Genomic DNA, 20,825 nt, shown 5'->3' with positions numbered 1-20,825 from the left:
TTTTCTGATGAAGGGTCTAGGCCCGAAACGTCAGCCTCTCTGCTCCTATGATGCTGCTTGGCCTGCTGTGTTCATCCAGCCCTGCACCTTGTTGTCTTGGATGCAGAGATGATGTTTTCCATGTCTAGTCGGCCCAGTACAAGGGGCCATGGTCTCAGAAAATGTGTGGGTCACTTAGGACTAAGAAGAGTAGAAACTTCTTTACTCAGAGGGTAATGAATCTGTGGAACTGTCTTCCACTTAAGGCAATGGAGACCAAGTCATTGAATATATTTAAGAAATAAATAGATCAATTTGTAGACACTAAAGTTGTCAAAGGATATGGGGAGAGGGTGGGAATATAGCATTGAGATAGAGGATCAACAACAATCACATGAATTGGGGAACTGATTCGATGGGTCAAATGGCCTACTGCTGCTCCTATTTTCTATGTTTCTGTTTATTGCCCATTCCTAACTGCCCTTGAGATGATGGTGAGCTATTGTCCTGAACCCCTGCAGTTTTTTATGGTGCAGGTATATTGTACTTAGCCCTACTGCAAATGAATTAAAGTATTTTTGGCTTTAGATTAATTTTACTTTTTTAGTTCACATACGCTGCATGTTGAGAAATGTGATGATTTGATGTTTAAGATAGATCAACAAATAATGTAAATACCACCATAAAACACCTCTATCCAGCTGATCCAAAGTCTCCCTGTCTGATTTCCCCACTGTGGTCTAGGTCTAAACACAAAATAAGATTTTCATACTTCACCGGAAGATCAGGAAAGAATTGCTTAAAGAGCACCTGCTTATGTCTTGTGTTTCACATTCTCTATTTCCCTACTGACAGTCACAATTAATTCCAGGGTTGGAGATAGTAAAACTCACATAGCTATTGCTTATGTGTAGTAAGCCTCATATTTTTATGTAAATAAGGCATTTCTGAGATGACCTAATTTTACAAGACACTTATATACATTTGCACTAAATCCTAGAATAGCAATAATCTAAATATCCTATGTGGACAATTCTCAATCTGAACTGACTCATAAGGCAGGAAAGAAAAATTTGATCTTGAGTTAACTTGGGTTACCTTTTATGAGTCAGTCATCAATTGTAGGAGAACAGGGAGAAAAAGGGAAATTAATGAAATCATTGAAATTTTATCACTGAAATAACTGATTGACATGAAGTATTTTGAACTAACTGATGTATTACTACGTTGCATTTATCAGATGACTGAGTTTGTTCATGAAATGAATGGTGTATTTTTAGTTCAATTTTTGTTGTTGGATGCCACTGACTTTAAAAGCAAATAGCATACTTCTCATTAGTTGTCAATCAAACTTGATCCTGCCCAGAACTCACTTCTTCAGACTCTTCCTCTCTTTGTCTGCTTGGCTTTGTGTAGTCAATAGGGCCATCATATTCATCCTGTTTAGAAGTCTGACTGGACTGCGGTGAACCCATGACGCTGCTACATGTGCTGTTGCTTCCATGATGATAGGAGGATGATAAATCTGCTGACCTGACATTCGTGCTTATTGCAGAAAATACATTTTCCCTTTTACGGTTTTTATTCATGCTGAGATCCAGAGTTCCATTTTCATCTACTTCAATATCCATATTCTACAAAATAATTGAACAAAAGTTTTATGAAGAAAATGTTTTTCTTAGTTTTGAGAATCCAATCATATCTTTCTTTATTTTAATTTGCATGGTTAACAACTTGATATTAAGAATGGATCTATCCAAATCTTTGATCATAGTAATTTCTTTGGTATGCCATTCAGTAGAAAAGAGAGTGACATAATTATCCCAGATCCTCTGGTCTCTAGAATTTTAGAGATCTGATGTACCATGGAGATGCACTATGGGATCACTCTGAAGTCCCAATGCAAAATGGCAATTGCCCAGGAAATGTGAACTTCAGAAGGGCAATTCCACTGTTCCCTGAGAACCTTTGAAAATATCCCTGAATTACTGACTTATTTACTGGACAGTTACCCAAGAAAAGTGAAACAGAAGAATCATAGTTAACTCCTGGTTAACTATACAACTGATCCCCCAATCACTCAAGCTGACCCTCTGACATCTGGACTAGTCACCTGAATCCCTGACTAGTCTCTGGCCTTCTGGATTACCTCTGAGTCTGTGACTACCCTCCCGATTTAACGGCCTTTAACCTACATAGGCCCCTTGCCCTTCCGACCTATTAACCCATCCCCCTGAACATGACCTGACCCCACAAAATGACACCTACCACATCCCCACCAAATTATTCGATGTCCACCAGCATATTTGCTAATCTACCATAGTGCTGCCTGTCCCTATTCCAATGTGCCACCCAATTCATCCAATCTATCAACTTTCCACCATTCCCTCTTACCCACTTACCTTACCAACTTTTACATCCCTACCTTATCTACCTTGCCTCTTTTGCCATCCTACACACTTACCCATTTACCTCATAGTCTTTAATTACCACATTATGGAACCTTGTGCCACAAAATGGGAATGTGGCTCCTGCATGGATTCCCTGAACTACTCTCTCTAAGGATTCCCTAGCTGACCCACTTCTGAAAGATCCTCCTTTACAAGATTGCTCAGAAAAATCAAAGGAAGATAATGGTATCATTTTAGCCCAATCAAAGTCAGAAATAAGGAGCTGAATGTCATTTTTTTTGGGGCTGTCAGTTTCGTTCAGTCTCATGGAGAGTTTCTCACCATAAGTCCTAGTTAGATCTCTCAGCTTATCTTACCAAATACACATTGTTAACTCCCAACCCATCAGTAACTCTCACCTAATTCTAGCCCGATCTTACTACTTGGTGTTCCAGAACAACTTGCCCATTCCAAATGGAAAAGGCCACTATGAACTTGAATGAGCACTGGTATTCTGAAGCTGCCCTGCCTGGTGATGGACACTCATTCTGAAGATGCTAGAGAAGGGAAAGGTGGTGCCACAATTCTCGAACATTAATCTGGAGATCCTGCTGAACCGGCTAGTTGAGAGCAGGCCATCCTCTTTCTGGAGGACTGGCAGAAAAGGCACACCACCAGACACTGGCAATGTGGTCTGAGGTCTCCACTCGGGTCAGTACAGTCTAAATGATCTGGAGGGGTGGGCAGCAATGCCACAAGGAAGTCACTGGTCTTCATTAGCAGGGTAATGCCAGGGTAAATGCCATACTCTCCCTCTGCTAACTAACACTTGTCCATCTCTGCAATTGCACCCACCTCCTCCCAAGACTCAGGCTCTTACTATTGGATGTAACATGTTCCGTCAGTCACCTTCACTTCCCCAAACCTCCCACACCACTAACACTGTGTGGCCTCTGCACTGCCTACTCACTTGCTTGGAGCTCCTCACCACCATTCCTCCATCCACGTCAGCACTAACGGTTGGGCCACCCTCTTTCAACATACTCAATCCCCCCTTTCTCTCATTACAGGGGAAAGCAGCCCAAAACAGGGTAGAAGGAGCCAGGATTGGGAAAGGTTTGGAGGGATGCACGTTCTTATGCAGGCAGATGGGACTACTTTAGTTTGGGAACATGATTGGCATGGAATAGTTGGACCGAAGGGTCTGTTTCCATGTTGTATGACTTTATGACTCTTTGACAGGTTGAGAAGTGCCTGACATTAAGCTCCTCACTCAGCACAAGGACAGAATCCTTTTCATTGCAAAAGAAGACTGGGACCTTTCCTGTGGTGATGCCAAGATATCCAATGAAATGCCAACTGAGTAGGTACCATGCTTCATTCCACTGCAACTCTCACATTAACCCTGTTGTCAGTGTAATTCATTGCACACCACTTCTAACCATTGTCCATGAACCCTTTTCTCCTGTGTCTTGCAGGGATGCCCATGACCCCTCCAGAGAACTGGCCTGCTTTGACAGAAGCCTCCTCCGTGACTTCTGAGGGAGAATGTTCAGAAAACTCAGAGGAAGCACTGGCAAGGTTGTCTCCTGCACTTCTCATCAATACAGACACTGGCAACTCAGTGAAAATGTCACATTTAGAAAGAACGGGAGCACAAGTTGGTGAGCACCTCATTTCAGCAGCTTTGCAGCTGGCTGAGGAAGAGACTCCCCAAGCCACTCGCAATGAGAGGACTGCCAGAGAACTGGCATCTGCTCAGTCCCAGGCAGGAGAGGACCCTGTGGTGTCAGCTTCCAGGGACTTTGCCCACATGAGCAGGGAGGAAGGCAGCAGTGGCAGACAGAGATGTGGGATACAGTGGCCTTCATTGCCCAGAAGCTGCAAGAGTGCAACCCTAGGTGGTGACCCACCTGCCTCAAGCATGCAATCTTTTGGCTGCCTCCATGGAAAACTTGGCAACAGTGCATGGAGAGCTGGATCTAATCCCCAGGGACTGCTGGATACACGCATAAACCTATACTCCACTCCTCAGCTATTGGTCCTCATGACTGAAGGCATGATAACAAGGGAATGGGGAACCTGACGCGCATTCCAACTGACCTTTTCTCACAAAGAGACAGGGCTATGCCTGGAAGCACTAAGCCATTGGTAGCCTATGGCTGGCTACGGACCCTCCACCTCCACCCTATCCCCACAACTCCACATTTACCAAGGCTAATCCACCTAGCCTGCACATTCCTGGACACTACTGGGCAACTTAGCATGATCAATCTACCTAACCTGCACACTTCTGCACCGTGGGAGGAAACCTACGCTTTTATGGGGAGAACATGCATAATCTGCGCAGACGGTCACCTGAGGGTGGAATTGAACCAAAGTATCTGGCGATGTGAGGCAGCGGTGCTATCCACTGTGTCACCGTGCTGCCAAGTCCTTGGATGAGGTGTGCATGTGAGTGGTGCATGGATTGTGCCCTTAGAGGCTGTTGTGTGATGACTAACATGGAGGGTGTTCACACTCCATGGCGAACTGCAGTCACCAGGTATCTGCTCTGACTCCTAAGTCAAGTATTCTCAGTGTCTAATTTGCTTTCGGCGGGTGATTAGAAAGCTACATATGTGCTGTTTAATAAGTTTAATTCGCAATAATTCCCCTTAATAAGCAACTCGCCACTTCTCAGCAAGAGTCTCATTTTGAGTCCTGGGTTATAGTTAATGGATGCAACGAATTGTTCCCGATGCCAAGGTAGGCACCACTGGATTTCTTCTGTGATTCTGCCACGTTTCTCATCATAGTCCACCTTGTTCAGGCCCTATAAGATTCCACCCAAGGTTTCCGATCCAATTGGAAATTCTCATTACACTTATTATACAGCATCATTCTTCTTTAATGGAGCCGTGTGTTTGTAATTGTAACATCACCAAATCATGACTAGCTACATGCTGAGGTCAATTGCAGGATAGCAAAATGACTGTTCGTAAAGCCTTGGCTTTTCCTCAACTCAGAGGAAACCAGCATTACAGGACAGCCTTTCCTTTGAGTACTACTTTTCTCGCTGTGACAAAAAAAATTGCATCAGTGTCAACTGTGACAGTCATGTCTTGAAACATTTCTGTATATAGAATACTGTTAAATCACATGAGCTGATGGCAGCAATCCACTTATTTTGTTAGTTTTAACAGTTGGCTTTGTCTGTTGCTGACAACCTAAAGATGTTCCAACTTCTGAATTAAACATGCCTTGTCCAATATTTCCTAAACATTCTATTCAGCTTTACAGTTAGCAGAATGCAGTGACTTACCTTTGAGGAATGATCCTGATGCTTAGTGCTTAGATTTTCGGGCATTTCCCAGCAGCGTGTAGATAGATTGAGGATAGCCGTCGCAGCCATATGTGCAGCTTCGGCATCATGAGCATAGTCATAGCCACCAGATGAGGATGAGCTTTTAGCATAGTTAGTAGACAAACAGTGACTGGGTGAGGAGGCCTTTGGGAATGGTTTTGCTATGCAGGAAAATATATAATTTTGAATAAGTTAGCAAGATTCCACTTCAAATTATTTCAGTAATACCATGGTTCATGAAATGATGTGGATCATTTCAAGGGTACAGCTGACTGTAGCAGCTTCAGATACTGAACAGACTTAACCTTTTCAGGTGTAATGCAATGTACTTGCCTCAGGTCGAGACACAATTGGAAATAATAATGAATGCAAATACTTAAGATAATATTTATGTCAACATTTAAGAACAGCTTTGCCATTTTATTAGGGGGAATTTTCATGCTAAATTACTAATAACATGATCAATTCAGTGTACTTAATCCGAAATGTGATATTCTGACATTCCTAGTCTCAAGTGACAGAGGCAGCAGATTCGAACTTTTATTCAGTCTTTGAATTAAAAAAAATATACTTACATTTAAAAGTTTTGGGGGAGGTTTCAGATGCCTGAAGCTTTGGCGCAATCACACGTTTCCCAAAAACCTGTGCATCAAAACTGGCATAATCAAATGTAACCTTGGAATATTTCTCCAACTCCTTTGCTAGGTTAGCTCGAGGCGTGACTGGCAGCATGTTCGGCCTGTAACTATAGTGTGGAATCTCCAACTGTTTCACAAAGCACATCGGCCTGGAAGACATTTGGAGTTATTAGGTGAGTTGCAAAGCAATGAATGAGACTGTGTAGCATTCATTTATTTAAAGATGTCAAATTGAATGAGCAAAGCGGTTTTCATTTTTATTCATTTTACAATACTACATTCTGCAAAAATGCAAAATAAACCTTAACCACATAATCAAGTTGAGAATACCTGACAGTTTCTCCTACAATGAAAATTTTCAGATATCAACTCACATTCAGACTGCCACAAGACTAATCGCAGCATTTGTTACGGTGTAGAAGGAGACCTTTGGCCCATCGAGTTTGTTCCAGCTCTCTAAGCATTTTGACTTAGTGCTGTTCTCCTGCTTTTTCCTTACGGCCTTGGACATTGTTCCTTGTTAAATAATTAACTAATGCTCTCTTGAATGCCTCAATTGAATCTCTTTCCACCACACTTCCAGGCAGTTCTCTAGGCCCTAACGACAAACATTTGCTTCTTTTGCAAAAATACTTCAAAATTGTGCCTTCAGCTTCTCAATACTTTTATGAGCAGGAACAGCTTCCTCCCATATACTCTAACTTTATGATTTTGAAGATGCTTTTTATCTAAATATATATTATCAATGGAGTACTGTTGTTGTAATTCACCTGAATGCCATCCATGCAACAAATGTGGAACAAGGGGCGGTGTTTTAAAATGAGCAGTCACACTTCCAGGACAGAGAATGAGGAGAATTTTTTTCTCTCAGAGTGTTGTGCAACTTTGGAACTCTGTTTCAAAATGCGGTGAAGATGGGGTCATTGAATATATTTAAGACAGAGGTGGATAGATTTTTGTTCAACAAGAGAGTCAAAAGTTATTCAGGGTAAAAAGGAATGTGGAATTTGGAATGCAAGCAGATCAGCCATGATCTTATTGGATGGTGGAACAGGTCCAAAGGGCCAAATGGTCTACGTCTCCTATTTCATACATTTGTATGGAACTTTGCTGAGGTTGCTACACTCCATCAATATTCGATCACTTATTATTCAAACTTTTAACAATCAGCCACAAACACGTGAATGAATGTAATGTTAACAGTTCTAATATTTTACGAATTTGCACACTTGATGCAGCTCTTCTCCTAACAGAAATGAATACTGGAAATTCATTTCAAGGGTGAAGGTCAGTGAAAGTCTACAGAACTGTCCTCCAATGGATGGCAAACCCTGAAAAAAATATGCTGATTACTGTGCCTGGATTCCTGACAAGTGCTGCTTATGTAGAAGAGATATATGCTGTGAGCGTGAATTTGTAATATACCAATATACATAAGTATTTGCATTTTCTAAGATATTGCTTCCATTGCTTTTTAAATATCAGCTTTGTCAAAATGTTGTGCAAAAGTTCCATACTACAATTGATAAAACAAAAAGTATTTCATTAATCACTGATTCAATTATTTAATAATGTGCAGACAATGCCACTTCAGGATATACGTATGTAAACAGGACATCGAGCGTTTATTTCTGGATTATCTAAATAGTGGTGCACAGAAGGTGTTTCCTCTAATTTGCTCTCACCTTTGCAGCTTTCTCTAATTTGCTTTAGGCTCTTTGGTGTAGTAAACCTACCTCAACACTCTGTCAGAACTTTGGCTGCTCTTGGGAGATTCACTGTTATGCTGTTTCTCGTGAGATTTTGCCAGTTTCTCAGCAGCAGCAATGGGGCATCCAGAAAGGCTGTCATTAAGAAAGCAGCAATTTAAGTATGAGGATAGTTTTGCATCCAAATAACCAAAGAAAGCTATATTACAGCTACTTCGGGCTGCATTTTGTGAATAGCCCCGTTTGAATTCTTTACAATCTTGTACTTAATCCATCTGTCATTTTTTGAATGTAAATAATGACCCAATTCATTTTAAGTGTTTCATGCAAAACAAAGGAAAGAAAATATATTCCTTAATTTCTAGAACAAATGAACTTGTTGCACTATTTTTGTGCTAATTGAATTCAGTACTTCCTTTTATTCAACAAGGTAACTATTAAGTTAATCAAATCCATGACTTTCTGCCATGCAGGTTATTGTACAACAACTGGTCCAGACCACCCAAGGCTTGTAACCAGTATTTCTGCTCCACTGTGAATGGTGGGTTGTGTTAGGCGAGGACAAGATCAGGTTCAGATGCGATGTCTTCCAGGAGATGCTGGACAGTCATCAGGAACAGCTTTTTTTTCTTGCCCTCTCCCCTAACCCAGAGGCAAGAAGACAATGGAAATTGCAGGCTGCATGTGGAAATGGGACTTTTCAGTTCTTGTTTTGAGACACTGACTCATCAAACAAGACAGTTTATTGGGTGTCTTTTTAAAAGCTATTTTGCTATAATTAATATTATTTTTAATTTCATTCAGAAACCACATATATTAACTGACTGAGAAAACAGATAAGAAACAGGACTCTGCCTTTAGGTAACTGGCTTGATTTCCACGGCATGTATCATGGAAATGCCTAGCGTTAGTCTTGCGGTGGGATCAGCCATGACTGTCTGGCATACTGCAATGAAGGACAAACATGTAATCTCAGCTACCTGCCTCCTTATCTATTCAATTCTCTTTGAAAATCGAAAAACAATTGGCACAAACTCTCTTCTACCCAAGGCTACATAAAGAAACAAAGAGTTCAGATTTTTAAAATAATCAAGAATGTTAAGAAGAAATTTTCGTTACATTTAATATTCATTCCAATAGACTGTAGCGCAGCTGTTCTGCCATATCTTTCACCTCTAAATTATGTCAAAATATAACAAATCAGTTATATTAAGAAAAAGTGCTTACCTTCTGTGTGTATTTCGGTTGCTGTTGACATGCCCCTGTCCCGTGCAGCCTGGCGTAGGACACTTCAAAACATTTTCATGCATGGCAAGGACTGAATAGCAAGTGAAAAACATAAAGTATCAAACACCATCTGTCTTTTTTTGTCAGTAGTGCCAAACTTCATGCCGGCGATCAGGTAAAGCTTGTAAAATTCAAGTTGTTTGGCAGTTTTACTTTTGGGAAGTTGTGCTTTAGTTTTATGGACCAAATCATAAGCATCAGTTAAGTACCTGCAAATGTTACAGGATATCTAACCTTGGAAGGAAGAAATCACAGGGGAATATAATTCTGTACTCAAATACTATGCACTCTCAGTTTTCCAACAGGGGTCACTGATTAGTGATGAAGGACAGGAAGCCTGAATGATTTTCTTTCTTGTTTGGGAATGCTGAGGTTAACTGTACTACTTCAGCTGCCACTACCTCAGCAATGATTAGCAAAGGACTGTGGAATCTTCAAGCCCATATGACTCAGTTATAAGTTCTATAATGTAGGCAAACAACTGAAGCACTGTCTATACCAAATTAATTTATCAATATCTTAGAAAGCCACAAAGTGTACAAAAAAAGCATAATTTCTCTTACTCATTACTAAGGTTGTTTCAACTAACCAAGGTACAGTAGCTCATTGATAACACCACAAAAAATGGAAATGTATCTACCATGGGGACAAGTGTTTTTATATCAATGTAAGCTCAGAAGGATTGATTTATTTCATGGTTTTTATCAAATAGTTCAGTTTATGCAGAAAGGTTGATCCTTTTCACTATTATCACACATGCACTACAAGGGGTAGGTGAGATGAATAGTGTACATTCAGGGGAGGTGAGTTGGTGTATGAAGAAGAAGGAAATAGCTGATAGCGCTTTCAAGAAAGGTAGAAGGAGGCTTGAGTGGTGCATAAATGCTGATATGGACTGGTAGGGGTAAACAATCTTTTTCTGTGCTGCATATTTAATGTAAATCTACATAATATGTAGTTGCTGATTGACATCACATTTTTCCTGAACAAAATAAGCTGCTTTCACATAGCTACATTTTTGATGTTATGCTTTTGAATTAAAAGTGATCAGTGAATAATGACGTTCACTTACGTTTTATTGCAGGATTATAAATCATGATCAGCATGGTCCCTCAAACCCATAAGCAGCAGAAAGTTACTAAACTGGGTCTGTCAACTGCTGTTGGCAAAGTTTGCACAAATATTGTGCATATTCACATCAAATTTTGAAACAACATTTATTTTAAACGGATTAACAGTTTCACTATTCTCTTAGATATTTTAAATGGGTGTGAAAAGATAGTTTGTACAATATAATTGCTGCAAATGGCTTTTGTTCAAAGGGCTATCAATGAAACACAAAGATAAGTTTACATATTGACACTCCTGACTGAGAACTTCTGGAAGTGAATTTCAGGAGTTTGGGTGAAAACCTACAAGATTCCCAAATAGAGTTTTAAAATTCTGAACCAAGAGAACCAATTGCTAAAATCGACACTGTCTAGTAACGCTGTGAAGTCAAATAAAACCAGGATCAATTTGACAAAAAGAAAGCTACTCACTCTCTGGGGGTATTTTATCCTTGTGTGGGCATCCAGAAAGACTACGATGGTGTGGATACAATCCTGTCACATGACCAGTGCCATCACAGCCTGGGGTAGGGCATTTGATCTCCCTCTTCTCAGACCTTGAGGGATCTATATGACAGTGTGAACAGAAAATACTAATATTCAGAATTCCTTTGCGTACTCCCTATCATTAGCTTATTGCCTAAGGTCATTTTGGAAGCTCATGAAGTACAGTTTGTGTCAGTTACAAAGAACTGTAGCAAAAGCTGTTTCCCTGTCACATACACTCTCACTGCTGCTGATAAAATACTAAGATTTATTTACTTTACTGGTACAGTTTTTTTTGTATTGAACTAAACCAGTGAATGATTTACGGCAAGAGAAGACTACAAGATATATTCACAAGCCTAAGGTCATTCAGCCATCTCATTCATTCAGTAAAACTCTATAATTCTACCATCCCGTATGCAAATTGATACCAGAAGGTTTGCCTCCAACGCTTTACCTGAAATTGATTCCATATGTTGACTATTCTTTGTACGAAGAGTTCCCTGACATCAGCAATAAATTTATTACTTGTTTATTAGAATATATCTGTCCTTGTCCTACTCTCCTAGTTTAAGTTGATGTAGTATTTAGGATTGACCTTTTCTATGCCAGTTGTTGTCTTACAAACAACAATGGGCTGAATTTTACAGCTCCCACTAGGTACGTTTTTGGCAGGGATATATGTAAAATATGTTGTGTGGCTAGCCAACATCTTCCCTGTTCAACCTTGATCCATATCCCACAATAGGAAGCAGATAAGGTACCCAGTTGGTGCCTGCCCTTAACTTTATTGACACCTTTAAATGCCCAATTTACTGTCGATTAATAGAATCAATCTGTGTTCACTGCAGTTACAGGTAGGCCACAGTGCAAAGACCATCACAGTCTTCAGCTAATTTGACTCACTTGACCTTAAATCAAGAACTGGCTGGAGGCACTGGATACGACAGTGGCTATGGGTCCTGGCAACATTTTAGCAACAGTCCTGTAGACTTGTGCTCCAGAAAAAGGCTGCATTTAACTCAGTGTGACATTAAGGAGCCCTAGCAAAACTGGAGTCAATGTGAATCAGGAGGAAAGCTCTCTGCTGATTAGCATCATACCTGGAATTAAGGAAGATGATTGTGTCAGCTCCAGGACATCTCTATGGGAGCTCTTCAGGGATGTGTCCCAGGCCCAACCATCTTAAACTGCTTTTTGCTGATGGTTGCACAATGTTCAGCACCATTCGTGACTCCTCAGATACTGAAGCAGTTCATGTCCAAATGAAGTAAGACTTGTATCCAGGTTTGGACTGATAAGTGGCAAGTGACATTCATGTCATACAAGTGCCAGGCAATGAATATCTCCAATAAGAGAGAATACAACCATTATCCCTTGACATTCAATGGCATTACCATCACTGAATCCCCCCGCCCCCCAACTATCAACTTCCTGAGGTTAATATTAATCAGAAACTGAACAGGACTAGTCATAGAATAGTGTGGCTACAAGAGCAGGTTAGAAGATAGCATTCTTGCAGCAGGTAACTCACCTCCTCGTTCCTCAAAGCCTATGCTATGACTATTTTTTGTACGAAAAGCTCCCTGACATCAGCAATAAATTTACTATCTGTTTATTAGAATGTATCTGTCCTTGTCCTACTCTCTGAGGAGTGTGTTGGAATACTCCCCACTTGCAGTTCCAAAAACACTCAAGAGGCTGGACACCATGTACATCAAAGGTGCCCGCTTGATTGGGACCACATCCACATTCACTCCTCCAACACCAACACTTAGATGCAGCACACTGTACCATCTACAAGATGCACTGCAGAAATTCACTAGGTTCCTTAGATAGCACCTTCCAAATCCACAAACTCTACCACTTAAAAGGGTACAGGCTCAGACATATGAGAACACCACTATCTTCAAGCTCCCTTGCAAGCTGCACATCACCTCAACTTGGAAATACATCACTGTTCCTTCAGTGTCATTGGGTCAAAATCCTGGAACCCTGTCCCTCATGACATTGTGGGTGTATGTACACCGAATGGATTATAGTAGTTCACAAAGGCAGCTCTTCACCATCTTCTCAAGGACAACTAGGGATGGACAATAAATGCTGGCCCAGCCAGTAGTGTCCACATTCCATGAGTGAGTTTAAAAAAAGCATAACGGAAGGGTGGCACATCAATTAAGGAGTGTTCTGTTCTTATCAGGAGCAACTTCACTAAGACGTCACCCCATTTTCTTCCTCTTTGGCTGTTCTCTAAAACCCACTGCTCCCCACCACCCCCCCCCCCACCCCACCCCACCACCACCCCCCCGCCCCACCCCCTTTGGATGCCTCTTCCCCCATGAAGTCCAAACTCTCAACCCTAAAAAGCCACAGACTTACCCATTCCAATCACCATCACTCTCTTTGGGGAGATGCTTTAAGTTCTGCACAATCGAGTTCTTGTTCTGCTGGGACTACTAGAGCTAACCCAATAATCAAAAATGCTGGCAGCTCTGAAGTGTGGGGCTTCCTGTGCGCAGAAAACTGGAAGTCTGACTTCAGCTTTCTTATGCTGCTCTCAGTGTGTTATTTCTGCAGAGCAGGTTTTTAAGTCAGTCTACTTGTGACTGGCATTTCTTCCTGGGTTCGAGAAATATGCCCCTGATATCACCTCACTTATCTTCAAAGATAGCTACATTTTTTTGCTGATGAATTTTAAAGTTTTATTCAAGTTAAATATAAAGACTTTGAACTAACTGTATGTTAAAGAACATTTGAAGATACATTTTAAATGATAATCGTTTCATACAATCTTCACTGAGCAAAATGTAATTCAATTAAGTATGGAAAATTACACGGGTTGCAGTTGATTATGGTTAATAATGAGTGTAAAAGTCCATTATTCCAAAGAGGTGAATTATAATTCCACTATTCAGCAATGTGAAATTAAAAAAAAATATAGTTCATTCCAACAAATTATTACTTAATGGTCATTTCAGGGAGGATTTAAATCTTAAAAATGAATCCACATGGAATAAATAGACCATTGCATTATTCACTGGTATGTTACTTATGTTCTTCCAATTGTATCAAAGTCCTCCGCAATATTTTATTGTTTTAACACACAGCGACAAATGGCTTATCTTTTATGCATTGAATCTCTGATATTGAAATTACTGCATCTGACACTAACCTATAAACATTGAATGCCTTTGTATGTAATCTTCTTTGTTATTTCAACAAAGCCACAATCCATTGATTTTATACTGGTAAATAACACCACAAAATAGCAAAGGCAGAAATTTCAGGAAAACCATATTAAGTATCGTTATGCCTCAATTTCAGGGCCTTTAATTTTTACTTTCTCTTTTGTTGCCCTTGCTTAGTGAACATGGTGGCTCATGCTAGTGTTAGACACCAATATTTATTTGTATCTCAAAATTAAGGCATCTTTTAATTGAATGGTGTTAAGTATTGTTGGTTGGATTTTTTTGACCATGGAGCCAACCAGAGATAAACCAAGGTTTCAGACTTTAACTAGAGGACTCTTGACAGAGATCAGAATCAAAGACTCTGGCAATTCTTTGTCATTCCTATTTTCCATCTGCAGAGGCCAACTTTGGCTTCCTATTGTGACACTTTCGAAAATCAACCCATTCTAAGATTAGAAACTGGACCGTCCTTGTCTACATAGCGCCATAAACTGCATTTAGCCAATAAGGCGTCCTGTGGACTTTCAGCTGAATATGTTATGCATAAACAATAAGCCACTTGTAAATTCTCTTCACTTTTCACATAAGTAGAATACCAAAATGCTATAATCAACTGCTGTTTTTACAATATTTTATGTTTTTAAACTGCATTCGGTTGAATAATTTAGAGAAATGCTTCAGTGTATTTAATAGCTCTGGCTTGAGTTCTAGCACAGCTGCAGAGCATGTGTAATTTTCTCAGTGTGTGCTCAGTTATTTTATGCATACCGTACTACACGTGTCATGCTCAATGTGGTGGAATAACAATGTACACTGCACTGAAAATTAAATCCATGTACATAGAATAATCAAGTAATTGCCGTCCAGGCTACAGCCTGCCACTTACCTTTACTATAAAGGTTTTTCCTGATGGAATCCAAAGATTTGTTTGTTTTTTCTTCCATGTGGCTATGCCTCATCTGTTCCCCTGATAACCTGCTGGGCTCCCTGTTTAAATCTTCTCTCTTCATCTTCACCTGCTCAGCTTTCAGAGCAATGGCCTGCTCTAGGAGCCCAAGATTTCCTTTTGTCATCATGTCATAAATTTCTGACTCTTCAGTGATTGCAGATTTTGGAGGTAAACTCTCACTCTCATCAGTGCATTCTTCTAGATTGTCCTCTGCTATTGCTGAGCTTTCTGACTTTGGTTGTCCTTCACAATGGATTTCCTGTTCTACCTCTTGTGATATCTGCACTATTACTTCAGTATTGTCCTTGTATTGCACATTAGTGGACTTGTTCTCCTCCATATCCGCCTTATCAGCCTCATCAACCTCTTGTTGCAAAACAATTGTCTGCTCACTGCAGTGAGATGAGTCAGTCATGCCCTTAAATTCTTTACACTGTTCTTCATTTCTTTCATCACTAGATGGAAGCACATTTTCAACTATATTTTCTTCAACTGAATCATGATCCTGGTCAACTTCCTTTTCGCATTCAGAATCTTCAGTCACAGTCTCACTTTCAATAACATCTTTCCCAGAATCACTTCCTTCTTCCATTGCCTCCTGATGTGTGCTGTCTTTTCTATAAATGCAAGTCTCTGTAGGTTGTGACTCACTGTTACTTGGCTTTTTATCTGAGAATGCAGGAATTGCGGTATCGTCTACTATTTTGCCAAGGTTTAGAAGTGATTTGGCAACTAATTCCTGATAGCTAACAAAATCATCCTTTCGAGTGCTGACATTCTTGGTTCCATCCTCCCAACGATGCCGATTGTCTGACCCTTTATGCCTGCCATCTACACAAAGCAAAATGAAACATGTTTAATCTCCATTATGACTGTGTACTCAGAATTTTATCGTTAAATATTTCATTACACTTACACTAATTGATCACTTGTGGTATTGCTTGTGGGAAGTCACAAGATATCCAATTAATAATGGCTGGAGTGTGATTTAAGACAGCATGCGATGTTTGTTAAACTTGTTATTGAGATGAGACTGTTTAAAGTAGCGTGTCCCTTTACGGTTAAATAGACTGAAAATCTTGAGGATATTTAGAGAACTTAGAAGTTGACGAATGATGCTTTCATTTTGCCAGATATATGCACAACTTAGCGCTTAGTCAGAAGAAACCAGAATCAAATAATACATTTCTTAATTGATATTTTTGGCACATTTCAGTGTGATGTCCGAAGTTTTACCAATGTTTTTTCAGTCTTCCAAATGTACAACATTAGTCTTCTACATTAATCTAATGAATATATTTATAATTTTGTTTGAGGATTACTATATTCTTTGGAATATTTCTTTACATTGCACAGTAGGTAAAAGTTGATGATTTCAACAATCATCTTTGTACTTCAGCAATAAAATGTTACCACACCTGCTCATAGTTGCAAGATGTAGTTTACACAGATTTATTATACTAGTAGAGGTATGGTGGCACAATGATAGCATCCCTGACTATGAGCCAGAGTGACACTCAAGGAGATTTTGGCCAAGGAAGATGTGTTCATTTAAAAAAAAAATTAATTGATGAGATGAAGGCATTTCTGGTTAGGCCAGCATTTTTTGCTCATCCCTAATAGCCTAGAGGGCAGTTCAGAATCAACCACATTGCTGAGGGTCTGGAGTCACATGTAGGCCAGGCCAAGACAGCAGTTTCCTTCCCTGAAGGGCATTAATGACAAGGGTTTTATGGTCATAATTAGAATCTTAATTCCAGATTTTTTTAAAATTGAATTCAAATTCCATCATCTGCCATGGCAGGATTTGAACGCAAGTACCTAGAACATTACCTGGGTCTCTGGATTAACAGCCCGGTGATAACACCACTGGGCCATCACCTCATTACATGGCTGACTAGGTTAAGTATCAGAAAGTAAAAATGGGAGTGATTCAGCCACATGATGTAAAGATATTAGAATCTCCACCATAACCATCCATAGCTCTAGGCTATAATATGCATGTAAAAGTGCACGTCTACACAGAAATCTGGACTCTTCTGTGGGCGATGATTGGGGATGGGGTGGGGTCAAAGTTGACTCAGTTGATCAGTATATTAGTAAGAACAGCGTTGGGTTGAAACTGATTGGGGTGGATTAGTCTTCCCTGACTTAACCATGGTGCTGTGAGTTGGACCTGCCTTTGGGACAGAACTCAAGAAGATGATTGTATTAGTAGCACTGTTTGTGGATTATATGGAATCTAGAGCCTGGATTATTTAACTACGAGAATATAATGATGTTGGCCATTGTTCACATACTCCACATGAGAAGAGGTCTAACTAAGCAATTCCAGGTAACGGTAGCTGCTTAGGAGCAAATTATTCATATGATGCAATCTGTTCTGTAAACAAAAAATACTGTAGATCAAAACAGTTCAGGCAGCATCCATGGAGAGAAAGCAAGCGAACATTTCAAGTCTAGATGACTCTTCATTAGAGCTGACGTGAAGTGTGGAGGGGGCAACATTTATGAAATTGTGGTGGGGGGAGCATGTCGTTCTGGGGGAGAAAGGATGTTGACAGTTCAGATTAAGTGATCAGAATGTGAGAATGGCTGAACAATGGTGTGTCTGACTGCCAGACTGGAAAGAACAGACAGTCCCACTGGAGTGAGGGGAAGAGGAGACAGGTCATGGTTACAGAGAATGTAACAATAAAGCTAAAACAAAGGGATGGGAAGGGAGTGGGTTCACAATCTGAAGGTGTTGAACTCATTATGGAACCTTGAAGGTTGTAAAGTGTCGAGTCTGAAGATGAGATGTTGCTCCTCCAGTTTTTGCTGTGATTCGCTGGAGCATTGCAGCATACTGAGCGCAGATAAGTAGGGATGTGAGCAGGATGTTAAAATGATCAGCTACAGGAAGGTTGGTGTCATGCTTATGCATGGACCAGAGATGTTTTGCAAAGTAGTCACCCAGTCTGCTCCCAGTTTGGTTTCTCCAATTTATAGTAGGCCATATTGGGTGCAGCGAATACAATACAGGAGGAGGTACAGGTGAAATGCTGCTGTTTAAGCCCTTGGAATGGTCAGCAGGGAGAAGGTGAAGGGGCTGGTGTTGCACCTTCTGTGGTTACATGGGAAGGTGCCATAGGAAGGCGGTTGGTGTTGGTGGTTGAGGAACAGACTACGGTGTCCCAGAGGGAATGATCCCTGCAAAATGTAGACAGGAGGAGGGAGGGGAAGATGTGTTTGGTGATGGCATTCTGCTGGAGTTGTCTGAAATGGAGGAGAATGATCCTTTGAATGCAGAGACTGGTGGGATGAAAAGTGAGGATAAGGGGGACCCAATCAGGATGTTGTGAGTGATGGGAAGGGGAAAAGAGTGGAAAATCGGTGCTTGTCAAATACTGGCAATGTAGGTTTAGCAAAATAGAAGATTGCAACTGGTGCACATAAACTGTTATTAAAGCTATAAGGTCTCATAGCATTTTCCATGGTGATTGAGAGGTACCTTTATTATGTTATAGCATTGATGCAAAATTAATCATAATATTCTATGCATTTTGTTAATTTATTATGCACCTGGTACTGATTCAGTGCTTTCAATTTCTTCCATATTTTTTTCTTCATCCTCCTCCTCTTCTTCCTCCATTTCTTCTTCAACTTCAAGTGCTTCTTCTGATTCATCTACAACTGACTCCTCCTTTATCTCCAACTCAACTATTCCATCACTATCTCCATTATAACCTTCATCCAAAGCAAGTTTCAATGGATGGGATTTCCTTTTGGTTAGAGGTTGATCAGAATCAGAGTCCTGTGTTTTCCTCTTTCTTGCCAAAGGGCAACCTTGTGAGCTTACAATAAAAAGAACAGAATTTTAAAGTTACTTGAAAGGCCCTTCAATTTTTTTAAACATAAAAGTTCAAGAAAGAGCTTCTAACTCTGAACTGAAAGTAAAGTCAGACCCTGAAATTACACCATGAGATATAACACGCAAAAATATTTGTCTGAAGTTAATCTCCACTTTTTAAGTAGTGTGTTTGTTATTAGATTTCGACATACTAGTATCCCATTGTGCAATTTTCAGGCCATGGTCATTAACTTTGGAAAAATTGATTTACCTTCTGTGCCGTGCATATTTTCCACTAGCATGCCCTGAGCCATTACATCCTGGAGTAGGACAGCTGAACAATAAAATGATTACAACATCAACACTTTTGCACATTAGAGCACGTAATACAATATTACCTGGTCATCCTCTTCTTCTTGACTTTGGAGGTGGCAATGTTTGGATTTTGTATAAAATGGGATTTCCCACTTCTGTGTCCATACTAATTTTAAAATTGTTTGCAATTCTGTTCACTCTTTCGTAGAAGCATTAGCCTATTTATTTTTAAAAGGGTGACACCTCTATGAAAATATTAAGGGGAAACTGTTTAAAACAGCCATTAAAATCATAGAGTCTCACCACTGAAAATTTTGAGGATGGGCACAGAAATTAGAGATTGTGTTAATAAATTCCTAGCTCAAGGTCAGAAGAACTTAACATTGAATGATAATCTTTCTTTACTTACACTATTGGAGCTTGATATACAAAGTGGGCCAAATATATTTTCAGTCCTTAATGTGTGCCATGATATCCTTTTACAATAATCTAATAAATAGATTTATTGTAATTTTGCTTCTGAGGATTTCACTGATTTTGTGAAAAACTAGTGAGCGAACTTTTGATGACTGCACGAAACATTCACATATCAGTATTCACCTGCAAAGTCTAGTGACTTTTACAATAAAATTATGGATTGTGTGAATGCCCCCCTTTTATTATAAGGAAGGATGAACATTTGGAGATAATATTTAATAAGTTATCAAAGATGTGTGGTAAATAATCTTTTTTTAATCCTTGTTTTTAGTTTTGAAAATTGCTCATTCTTAGGAACTTGATGTTGAAAGAAAGCTACAAGATTTAATTTTGCCAATGTTTGGTTGTTGGTAGAACTGCAGTTTTGAATTATCTGCCCACAGATACTATTTACTTACATGACTTAGAGTTCTTGGAGACATTTCATATAGTCTAAGTCTAACACTGTCCTATTTGGTTGATACAATTGTACTTTTAAAAACTAATGTTCCAAGGTAAATTGAACACTTTTGAGATTGAAAACATAGTTACCTATTTTAAAAAGATCACAACATACTTTCCAGCTTACAGTAAGCTTCATGCCAGAGTTCTCTCCCCCTGCTACACTAAATTGCTACATCCATGCATCTTGCTATTTGAGATAATTTTTTTGGCATGCATCAATAATATATTCTAGTCAGATTTAAAGCATCATAGAATAAAATCATATAAATATGTTTTTGGAAAAACTGAACTTCTATTGTTTCTTGTTTTTGATTTCCTTCCCAGTGTACAGTATTTTCTTTCTATATAAAATGGGCTGTAAATACTGAAAGCAAACAACATTAACCCAAAGCAGTGGGTGTCATTTTTAATTAACCTGTTGTCTGATGGCACTAGCAGAAGACTCGGTCTATTTGAGGGCCAGACCTCATTAGCCTGCTGTCATTGGGCTAAAGGCACTCTCACTAAACATGTGCTGGGAATGTAAGATAAGGCAACACACAGAACAACTCATCCAGCTGAAATAAGAGATAATAAGGTGTACAGCTGGATGAACACAGCAGGCCAAGCAGCATCAGAGGAGCAGGAAGGCTGACGTTTTGGGCCTAGACCCTTCTTCAGAAAATGAAGAAGG

At 39.8% G+C, this 20,825-nt stretch overlaps 1 protein-coding gene across 1 annotated transcript in view; it reads right to left on the bottom strand.

The window, feature by feature from the left end:
* LOC109928561 (myelin transcription factor 1) overlaps positions 1–20,825 on the bottom strand; it is a 139,865-nt gene that overhangs the window by 43,972 nt on the left and 75,068 nt on the right. The window contains exons 5-13 of the mRNA XM_020528508.2: positions 19,188–19,250; positions 18,649–18,920; positions 15,022–15,915; positions 10,891–11,025; positions 9,290–9,380; positions 8,090–8,197; positions 6,291–6,502; positions 5,674–5,876; positions 1,353–1,613 (exon numbers count right to left, since the gene is read on the bottom strand). Of these exons, the coding sequence (XP_020384097.1) occupies positions 1,353–1,613; positions 5,674–5,876; positions 6,291–6,502; positions 8,090–8,197; positions 9,290–9,380; positions 10,891–11,025; positions 15,022–15,915; positions 18,649–18,920; positions 19,188–19,250 (2,239 nt within the window). The remainder of the gene's footprint in view (positions 1–1,352; positions 1,614–5,673; positions 5,877–6,290; positions 6,503–8,089; positions 8,198–9,289; positions 9,381–10,890; positions 11,026–15,021; positions 15,916–18,648; positions 18,921–19,187; positions 19,251–20,825) is intronic.

Source organism: Rhincodon typus, chromosome 19, assembly GCF_021869965.1.
Source record: "Rhincodon typus isolate 14 chromosome 19, sRhiTyp1.1, whole genome shotgun sequence".
NCBI lineage: Eukaryota > Metazoa > Chordata > Chondrichthyes > Orectolobiformes > Rhincodontidae > Rhincodon > Rhincodon typus.
Note: the sequence above shows the minus strand (reverse complement) of the source record. Positions and strands in the feature narration are given on the sequence as shown.